This window comes from Triticum aestivum, chromosome 5A (assembly GCF_018294505.1).
Source record: "Triticum aestivum cultivar Chinese Spring chromosome 5A, IWGSC CS RefSeq v2.1, whole genome shotgun sequence".
Classification (NCBI taxonomy): Eukaryota; Viridiplantae; Streptophyta; class Magnoliopsida; order Poales; family Poaceae; genus Triticum; species Triticum aestivum.
Window position 1 is genome coordinate 535,931,220 of NC_057806.1, and position 10,996 is coordinate 535,942,215.

Below are 10,996 nucleotides of genomic sequence, written 5' to 3' on the forward strand. Positions count from 1 at the left end.
AAAAGTTGTCAATGGTAAAACGACGAATAGAGATGAGATTGCGAATGATAGAGGGCGTGATGAGGACGTCATTGAGAGTGAAAGAGGAGAGTTGGGCACGGCCGACGGCGGTGATAGGGAGGCGAGATCCATCCCCAACGGTGATGCCTTGAGAATGATGCAGTAATAGGGAAGAACAAGAGGTGAGGTTGGACGCCTTACCAGCTACGTGGGAGGAAGCCCCAGTGTCGAGGATCCAGTCCGGGGCGGCGTCGGCGTGCTGCTGCTGCTGGAGGGACAGGTTGTGGAGCGTCGCGTTGAGCTGGTGGTACTGCTCCCAGGAGGGGCTGCCCGCGGGTGAGGGCGCCGCGACGGGGTACGCTTGGTGCGGCGGAGGTGGACGGGGCCCGAGGACGCCGACGGCGTTGGGCGCGGACCACGGCGCACGAAGCTGCAGCGGCTGGGGAGGGAAGGGCATGTCCCAGGGCACGAAGTAGCCCAGCCATGGACGCACGCTCGCGGAAGGAGCAGGAGCACCACGGCCGGCCGCGTTGGAGACGCCTGAAGAAGATGAGCCGGGGGAGCCGCGCCCGCGGCCGCGTCCACGCCCACGCCCGCGCGCCTGCCTGTCACTGGGAGGAGAGGGGGCGGCAGCCTTGCCCTTGTCGTTGGAGGTGGTGCTGGTGCGGTCGCCGCCGGATTCGGGGCCGCTCCCGATGGTGAGCGCGGTCGGCGCGCCCATGCCCCGCCCGGCCATGCAAGCCCGCTCATTGGAGGAGAGCTCCTCCATGAGGAGCCGGGAGCGGGCCTGGACGAAGGACGGGAAGGGGTCCTGCATCGGAAGGAGAGTCGCCATCACCTGGAAGCGACGGCTGAGTCCGCGAATGAGCTGGAGGGTGAGGGCTTGGTCGAAGACGGCGCCGACCTCGCCGAGCGCGTCGGCGAGAGCCTTGAGTCGCCTACTGTATTCGGCGATGGAGAGGTCGCCCTGCACCGTGTTGCGGAATTCCGCCTCGAGGATGATGGCACAGCCCGGCTGATTGTCGCGGAACAGTAGGTGGAGCTGGACCCAGACGTTGCGCGTGGTGCTCTCCGGGGACATCACCACGTCCTGGAGATCTTCAGAGATCACCTCGTACATCCAGAGCACGATGGTGATGTCGTCGTTGCATCACACGACGCTCTGGTGGAGCGGCACGGCGACCGCGTCGAGGTGGTGCTGCACGTTGTGGCGACAACAGATGAAGTAGAACAATTGGCGCCACTTAGAGTAGTTACCCGTCTTCAGCTCGAGCTTGCAGTGGAAGTGGTGCGCGATGGAGGCGGGGAGGGCCGCGGTGCTGGTGGAGGGGCCGGTGTCGAGGCGCGAGGTGTCGGGGGCGCCGAGGGTGAGGCGCGAGACCAGCTCACTGCCGGCCGTGCGGAGAGCAGCCGCGGCAGGCGCCGCGCGTGGCGTGGCCTCGGGCACGGACTGTTTGACGCGGAGGACGTCAGGTGGGAGGCGCGCCACGCGAGGCGCGACCAGCGGAGCAGGGGTCGCCAGGGGCGCAGGCGGAGGAGCTGCGGCCAGAGGGAAGGGGGCGAAGGGGTTGGTCACCGGCGAGTCGAGGTCGCCGCCGGAGCGCGTGCGGCGAAGGAACCAATGCATGGCGGAAGCGAGAGGATAGAATCGGTTGCGTCTGATACCAAGTTAAGTAATGAAGCAAAAGACCACACTTGTATTTCATCCCTCGAGGGGTATATATATGCAGTTTACACGAGAGAGAGAGAGAGAGGTACATGAGGAGGTGATCGTTAGCTACAACGGCTCGCAGGCCGAGCATGCCTTGCGTGCGATCGTGGGCGTGCGCATGAAGTGCACGCTCTGGTGATCCATCAGAGGACGCGGTCTAGCAGTTAGCCACTCTGAGGTGGACCTGATGACGTGTTCCAACACAGGCTAATGCACTGAATTACATCACAAAATTTTCACCAAAATGCCAATAGTACCAGTGCCAAATTCCTTGCAGAACACATAATTACGACAGTCCCTTGGGACGAAGATTTCACGGATGTGGCGCATCTGATCTTCAAAAGACTAAATTGGTCATCAGGTGTCATTCCAGCGGAACAGCTTCACTCATTTCCAGGCTCTGAGGGTGAAAATAATCCACAGTAATAGTATAACCCGCTAGCACAACAAGAACACCGTTTATGCAGCGCATCCCAACAGGCATAAAGCAGATGGAACAAAATATGCCGTGCATACTGACAACCATATAATATAATGTAACATAAAACTGTTAAGATAAGAAAAGAAAAGATGAAGCGCGAGCATGGAGCAATGGCCAGCGATGGGAGCAGCTCCTTCGTCAAGCGCGGCGGCGCGACGCTGGCAGCATGGCCTCCCCGGCCTCGCCTGCAGCATTTTGCATCTTCCCCTGATGTATCGCGCCGTCGCCGCCACTGCACATCATGGGAGAGTCGAGATGACAGGGATGGGAGGGACAGCCGTGCCGCAGAGACCTTGAGACAACGGGTGCACGAGGGACAGCCGGCACCGGAGAGGTCTTGAGCTGGTTTCGCATGGCGGCGGCTCAGATCGAGAGAGGGAGAGTCGCGAGAGGGTGTTGTGCAAGTCGAGGGAGAGAAGCCGTTCTCGCAAAGTCATTTTGCGCGGTTAGGTCATGTACCAGTAAATCTGAGGCCGTCCACTTTTTCTGAGATTCGTGAGATGGTATGACCCATCTAGATGTATAGCACTAATATATTTTTTGTATTTCTATTTTTAATCAAATCAATGGTAGCATAATGGGCCCCAAAATATACCTTTTGTCAGGGACAATACGCATGCAAGACTCTCCTCCCACTCTACGGAACAAATCCATAGACTTTATTCATCTTAGAAAAATTAAATCAATCATATCTTTTGAACTATAGACTCGTTTTTGGAACTTTTTATATATTTGGACTCCTGGCGTCAAGAACTTTAAAACTAGACCAATTTTGGATATATTTCAAACACATTTAATTTTTGACGATTCACATTTTATACGTGGAATAAACCATTTCACTAGAAAAATCTGAACCTAACCTATTTCACTAGAAATATGTGAATAGCATTTTTACATAAATGTATTAAACCCAAATATGAAACTCAAATGTCAACTTGTGAAATAATCAGTTGGAAGTGTTTAACATTTGTATTTCAAAAGAGTGAAATAAGTTATTTCATAAGTGCAATTGAAATAGATGTGATTTTTATGGAAGAAGCTGGTGAAAAGTAAAATGCACCTATTGAAAGTGAAAAAAAATGTGAAACTAAAATCTCAACTTGTGAAATTGAAAATTATGAAATGTGTAAGGATTTACTTCAAAAGAGCAAAATGTGCTTTTTCAATATTGTGAAATTAAGATAGGTGTAATTTTTGTGAAACAAGCTAGTGCAAAGTCAAATGTAGGTTCCGAAAGTAAGAAAACGTGAAACGGAATGTCAACTTGTGAAATTGAAAATTTTAAAATGTGTAACGGTTTATTTAAAAGAATGGAATGTGATTTTTTAGTAATGTGAAATTGAAATAAATGTGATTTTGGGGAAACAAACCAGTGAAAAGTGAAATGTAGGTTCTGAAAGTAAAAGGCAATATGAAACTGAAATGTCAACTTGTGAAACTTATTACTTTGAAATGTGTAACTTTTTTTAAAGAGTGAAATGCGTTATTTGAAAATTGTGGAACTGAAATATATGTGATTTTTGTGAAATGCGGCTTTTGAAAATGACAATAATATTAAACTGAAATGTCAACTTGTGAAATTGATTAGTTGGAAATGTGTAACTATTTATTTAAAATGAGTGAAACATGTTATTTTAAAAATATGAAATTGAAATAGATGTGATTTTAATGAAACAAGCCAGTGAAAAGTGAAATGTGGGTTCCGAAAATGAAAATAATATGTAACTGAAATGTTAACTTATGAAAATGATTATTTAAAAATGTGTAATAGTTTATTTCAAAAATGTGGAATTGAAATAGATATCATTTTTAAGAAACAAGCTTATGAAAAGTGAAATGTGGGTTATGAAAATGAAAACAATATGAAACCGAAATGACATCTTATGAAACTGATTATTTTTTGAATGTGTAACTATTTATTTCAGAAGAATGAAGTATTTGTTTCCCAAAAATGTGATATTGAAATAGATATGATTTATGTGATATATGTGTCATGAATTTTAAACCTATTTAAAATGTATCCAAAATCGGTCTTGTTTTAAAGGTCTTTGCGACAGGAGTTCAAATATATATAAAGTGTTGGAATCGAAATTTTGGTTTGTGAGATATGGATGATTTAAGTTACTAAAGGTGAAATAAATGGATGAGTTAATTTGGAAGAGAGAAGAGGGAGATTGGCAACACATGCATGCAAACCCTGTACCATCGGATTAAAAGCTGGCTCTGGTGGGACCTCGCTTACCGTATTGACATGTTTGATAGCTGTGTATTCTCAAAGCAAAGTGACTAGCTTTTTATATTGCACAGTGCTGCACTAATCTTTAGACAGGACAAGCGGCTAGCGATCTGCCGCTAGGTGCCAGAACTGCTCAATTTTCCGCTTCAAAGCCGTTCCGCGTGATCCGCTCATTTTCAAGGGTTCGGGAATATGGGAGAATATGCCGTTCCCGGAACCGGTGGGTTCTTGTTCCTGAGACGAACCAAATGCGAGAATGGTCCGTGGGATGGGTCCGGCCCATTACGGTTTCATCCCGTGACAAAAACTAAACACACCCTTACACTTATCAAAATTTGAGACTCATATCACACAGGCAGTATAATGAATGACAACGGAGAGGTCGGACTTAATTTTGAATTCCATCGTGTAACTAATTAAATTCCTATAAACATCCCCATAAAGAATACGATTTTTGTTCATCCATGATACATGCAGTAATCGCATCTACTTACATTGTCTGGATTAGGGTTAAAAAATAACGACATCTGCAAAGGCGCATCGATCGCACGCACAGTTCATCCATGGCCTTGTAGCACGTCATTTACAGATTAGGAAAATTTCCTAGGAAGCAGCTTCTCTAAGGCACATATGCAACCCATCAAGTCCACCGCCTTGTACCCCGTCACCTCCTCTAGATCGTCGCTCAACGGCACGCCGAGGATCTGCCTGGCGAGGAACAGCGCCGATGCAGCCACGGCGGACGGCAGGATCCGTCCAACGAACCCGAAAAACGGCAACGTCAGGTTGACCAGCCGAAGCGCCAGGGACCTCACCAGGAGCTCGTCTTCCCGCTGGAAGAACCTCGTGAAGTGCTCGACGAAGGTGTACGCGGTCGGGCCGTCCATGGCGCAGCCGAGATCCATGAAGAGCTCCCACTCCATCTCCTCCACCACGTGCACGGTGGTCCCGAGGAATGCCTCGACGACTTCGGCGTTGAGCCTCCGCCCGCTGGCGAACTGCTCGTGCTTAGCCCCGAGGGAGACGGCGGCGGCAGCCACGAGCTGGAGCGCCTCGTCGTGGGCCGGCACGGGGCGAACGGACAAGACGCGGTCGAGGTAGGCGACGGCGCGGCAGAGCGTGCCCTCCGGGAGTCCGCCGAGGTGGCGGGCGAAGGCGTCCATCCAGAGCACGAGCTCGGCGCGCATGGATGGGCTGATGTGGCCCTGCTGCATCTTGGACATGTAGTCGGCGTCAGGGTGCTCCCTGGGGTCCCTTTCCTTGGCCCGGAGGTCCGCGTCGACGTCGGGCTGGTAGGGATCCGCGCACTTGAGCCCCAGGTTTTCTCGTCGGGCGCCCATGACCCAAGAGACGGGATGAACGGCCGGGACGGCGGCTTGCCGCGGGTCGTTCATCGGCTGGAGCAGCATTGGCCACGCAGCGACTTGGGAGATGGCAGTCGAGTCGTCGCCGATGGTGGAAGGAAAGTTGTCTCTCCACAGCCGACGAAGGAAAGCGGGCTTTGGCTATCGCATTGCGCCATCTATTTATCGACGGGAAGCAAGTATTCTGACCGGGTTTGAGATCCACGACGTTTCGGTTTCGGAATTCTCGTACCGACTCGGACTTGCATTATTTCTTGATTTTTTGTTCTTATTCTGAGCTGCATGTTATTGCGTGGCGTCAATACAAGGGTGTGTGTGCAGCCATTTTGGCATCTACAGTCGACGTAATGCACCAGGTCCACATGTCACGCAATTCAGGATATATGAGCTTGTTGGACACTCGTGTTTCTACCGTGCACGGCTGCCGTCGACCATTGCGCCGCTATACGTGTGTCAGAAATGAGCTCAAAACGATAGTACGTACGGAGTACCATCCAATAGTGTTTTTGTCAATACCATCTAGTGTAGTGCAATAGTTCTTGAGAAAACGAAAGTGATGTTCTAATCCCGAGCTCACATGAGCTCGGGTGAACAGTAAAATAAAAATAATTAAAAATTTTATGTGAAACTTTGACAAATGCTTTCATAGCTTGATAATTTTCATAACTAGATGGCATTCGTGTAAAATGTGGCAGAAAAAATCGATGCTCCAAAATGCATTTGAAAATAACATTTTGGAGCATCGATTTTGTTTTTTTCGCCACATTTTCCACGAATATCATATGGTGATGAATTTTTGCAAGATGAAAATATTTCCCAAAGTTTCACACAGAAAAACAGTACTATTTGAATTATTTTTCAAAAAAAAATTTGTTCACTCGAGCTCATGGGAGCTCAGGATCAGAACAGCTACATCCTTGAGAAAAGCAATTCTCCCGGTCCATTATGTGTGGAGTTTTCCATGCATGGATTGTATGCATGGCTTAGCCCTTAATAAAATTTGAGGGGTCCCCGCTTGCATGCTATTGGCAGAGATTCCACCCACCCCACCTCCTATGCTTTTTCATTTCACTTACAAAGTTTGATCTATTAAATCTTTTGAACCTAAAATTCAATTTACATTTCGTTTGCACATTCATGTTCCTTACGACAACGGCTTTGAAACAAGACCACTCTTGCATAACAAGTTTTAATTTTGTAAAATTTCACAAATTGAAACTTGATAATCCTAATATTAAGGTTTTGACATGTTTTATCATGTTTGATATAAATCAGTGATAACCCATAAGTATAGGGGATCAATTGTAGCCTCTTTCGATAAGTAAGAGTGTCGAACCCAACGAGAAGCTAAAGGTAGAACAAATATTCCCTCAAGTTTTATCGACCACCGATACAACTGTACGCACGCTTAACGTTCGCTTTACCTAGAACAAGTATAAAACTAGAAGTACTTTGTAGGTGTAACGGGATATGTTTGCAAGAATATAAAGAGCACGTAAATAAAAACTAGGGGTTGTTTTAGGTAAAGAAGCAATAAAGTTAGTATAGAGAGTGTGGAAAAGTGGTGGTAGGAGTTGCGAAATTGTCCCTAAGCAATTGTCTACTTTACTAGACTGATAGCAAGTTTTATGTGGGAGAGGCCCCTGCTAGCATGTCATCCCTGACTTAGAATTCTATGCACTTATGATTGGAACTATTAGCAAGCATCCGCAACTACTAACATTCATTAAGGTAAAACCCAACCATAGCATTAAGATATATTGGTCCCCCTTCAATCCCGTATGCATCAATTTTTATGCTAGGTTGAAGCTTCTGTCACTCTTGCCCTCCAATACATAGTCCTATCAACATACAACTAATCCTATGTTGTGATCCACCTGCGTGCTCATATGATGGGCACCAAAGGACAGCAACATAACCACAAGCAAATTAAACCAACCATAGCAATTCACCAATTACCGATAGGACAACGAAAATCTACTCAGACATCATAGGATGGCAACACATCATTGGATAACAATGTGAAGCATAAAGCACCATGTTCAAGTAGAGGGTACAGCGGGTTGCGGGAGAGTGGACCGCTGTAGATAGATGGGGGAAGGTGATGAAGATGTTGGTGAAGATGACAGAGGTGTTGGTGTAGATTGAGGTGACGATGATGGCCCCGGCGGCGTTCCGGCGCCACCGGAAAAGAGGGGGGAGATCCCCCCTTCTTCTTCTTCCTTGACCTTCTCCCTAGATGGGAGAAGGGTTTCCCCTCTGGTTCATGGCCTCCATGGCGGCGGAGGGGCGAGAGCCCCACCGAGATTGGATTTGTCTCTCTGTCTCTCTCTGTTTCTGCGTTTCCCGATTCTGCCTTTTCACCGTTTCTTAAATTCCCGGAGATCTATAACTCCGATTGGGCTGAAATTTTAACACGACTTGTATCCGGATATTGGCTTTCTTGCGGCGAAAGAAGGGCACCAACCGCCTTACGGAGTGGCCACGAGGGCAAGGGGCGCGCCCACCCCCCTGGGGCGCGCCCCTGCTGTCGTGGATCTAAGACTGGCAGTAGAATGGGGGGTAGGTATGTAGAGGCAAGATCCTAGCTATGGAGAAGTTGTACACACAAGTTTTACGAGTTCAGGCCCTTCACGGAGGAAGTAATAGCCCTACGTCTCGGTGCCCGGAGGCGGTCGACTGGATTATGCGCGTGTGTGTGTTACAGGGGGTGCGAACCCTTGTCCCTGAGGAGGGGGTGGCTTATATAGAGTTCGCTAGACCCCTCCTGCCCTCATTTACACAGGGTTTAAGGTACATAAAGGTGGGGCATTTCTGGTAACGCCAGCAATAAAGTGACCTAATGACCATTAAGTCTACAGAGTAAACGTTTGACCGTTGCTATACAGAGTGGCTTTAGGTCTTCTGATCGTCAAGTGACCATCGTCATGTTCGAGTGACACTGAGTCTTCCGAGCGGAACGTTGATGGTCGAGTGGACGAAGGTGTCCCTTGAATACTTCTGGACTTAGGGTGATGTCCTAGTGGAGGGTGTCTAGGTCAGGCCTTTGACCCTACCCTAGGTACATAGCTTCATCATTAGCCCCCGAATGGTTCAGGGTCCGAGTGGAGAAGGAGTTGAAAATATTGCCGACTCAATTCTTGTGCTTTGGAAGCGTCCTACTGAGATCAAATGACCAATCACGATGACTTCAACTTCTTTGTCAGTCGCCTTGATCCATTCTTAGTTTGTCGAGTGAACTTTTATTGAAAAGCTTCGAATGTTGATATGGAGAAAATCTTCCGTCTGACAGGATGATACGTCTCCAACGTATCTATAATTTTTGATTGCTCCATGCTATATTATCTACTGTTTTGGATGTTTAAGGGCTTTATTATACACTTCTATATCATTTTTGGGACTAACCTATTAACCCAGAGCCCAGTGCCAGTTTTTGTTTTACCTTGTTTTAGAATATCGCGGAAAAAGAAAACCAAACGGAGTCCAATTGACCTGAAACTTCACGAAACTTATTTTTGGATCAGAAGAAGCCCAGAAGACTTGGAGTGCACTTCAGGGGATCTACGAGGAGGCCACGAGGCAGGGGGCGCGCCATCCACCCTCGTGGCCCCCCTGACGTACTTCTTCCGCCTATATATCTCCATATACCCTAAAAACATCCGAGAGCATAATAGATCGGGAGTTCCGCCGCCAGAAGCCTCCGTAGCCACCGAAAGCCAATCTAGACCCGTTCCGGCACCCTGCCGGAGGGGGAATCCCTCTCCGGTGGACATCTTCATCATCCCGGTGCTCTCCATGACGAGGAGGGAGTAGTTCTCCCTCGGGGCTGAGGGTATGTACCAGTAGCTATGTGTTTGATCGATCTCTCTCTCTCTCTCTCTCTCTCTCTCTCGTGTTCTTGAGGTGATACGATCTTGATGTATCGCGAGCTTTGCTATTATAGTTGGATCTTATGATGTTTTCTCCCCCCTCTACTCTCTTGTAATGGATTGAGTTTCCCCTTTGAAGTTATCTTATCGGATTGAGTCTTTAAAGATTTGAGAACACTTGATGTATGTCTTGCCGTGCGTATCTGTGGTGACAATGGGATATCACGTGATTCACTTGATGTATGTTTTGGTGATCAACTTGCGGGTTCCTCCCATGAACCTATGCATAGGGGTTGGCACACGTTTTCGTCGTGATTCTCCGGTAGAAACTTTGGGGCACTCTTTGAGGTTCTATGTGTTGGTTGAATAGATGAATATGAGATTGTGTGATGCATATCATATAATCATACCCACAGATACTTGAGGTGACATTGGAGTATCTAGGTGACATTAGGGTTTTGGTTGATTTGTGTCTTAAAGTGTTATTCTAGTACGAACTTTAGGGCTGTTTGTGACACTTATAGGAATAGCCCAACGGATTGATTGGAAAGAATAACTTTGAGGTGGTTTTGTACCCTACCATAATCTCTTCGTTTGTTCTCCGCTATTAGTGACTTTGGTCTGACTCTTTGTTGCATGTTGAGGGATAGTTATGTGATCCAATTATGTTATCATTGTTGAGAGGACTTGCACTAGTGAAAGTATGAACCCTAGGCCTTGTTTTCTAGCATTGCAATACCGTTTACGCTCACTTTTATCATTAGTTACCTTGCTGTTTTTATATTTTCAGATTACAAAAACCTATATCTACTATCCATATACCACTTGTATCACCATCTCTTCGCCGAACTAGTGCACCTATACAATTTACCATTGTATTGGGTGTGTTGGGGACACAAGAGACTCTTTGTTAGTTGGTTGCAGGGTTGCTTGAGAGAGACCATCTTCATCCTACGCCTCCTACAGATTGATAAACCTTAGGTCATCCACTTGAGGGAAATTTGCTACTGTCCTACAAACCTCTGCACATGGAGGCCCAACAACGTCTACAAGAAGAAGGTTGTGTAGTAGACATCAAGCTCTTTTCTGGCGCCGTTGCCGGGGAGGTGAGTGCTTGAAGGTATATCTTTAGATCTTGCAACCGAGTCTTTTTAGTTTCTTGTTTTATCACTAGTTTAATTTATAAAAGAAACTATAAAAAATGGAATTCAGTTTACCTCATACGCTTCATCTTTTTAATATCTTTCGTGAGTATGATGGAAAGGAAAATCGTGGCAAAGTGTTAGAAGAAGAATGCATTAAAATGTTTGGCACTAAATATTTGAATGATGAGCA

The 10,996-nt window shown here is 47.2% G+C and overlaps 1 protein-coding gene across 1 annotated transcript; it reads right to left on the reverse strand.

The window, feature by feature from the left end:
* Positions 1–4,709: 4,709 nt before the first annotated feature.
* Positions 4,710–5,903, reverse strand: LOC123107526 (putative cyclin-F1-1). The gene has a single exon (XM_044529507.1). The coding sequence runs from the start codon at positions 5,835–5,837 to the stop codon at positions 5,019–5,021; it is 819 nt and encodes a 272-aa protein (XP_044385442.1). The 5' UTR covers positions 5,838–5,903; the 3' UTR covers positions 4,710–5,018.
* Positions 5,904–10,996: the final 5,093 nt, after the last annotated feature.

Bases quoted from the DNA above. Each gene is read 5' to 3' on its own strand.
- LOC123107526 (XM_044529507.1), bottom strand. From the start codon at position 5,837: ATGCTGCTCCAGCCGATGAACGACCCGCGGCAAGCCGCCGTCCCGGCC.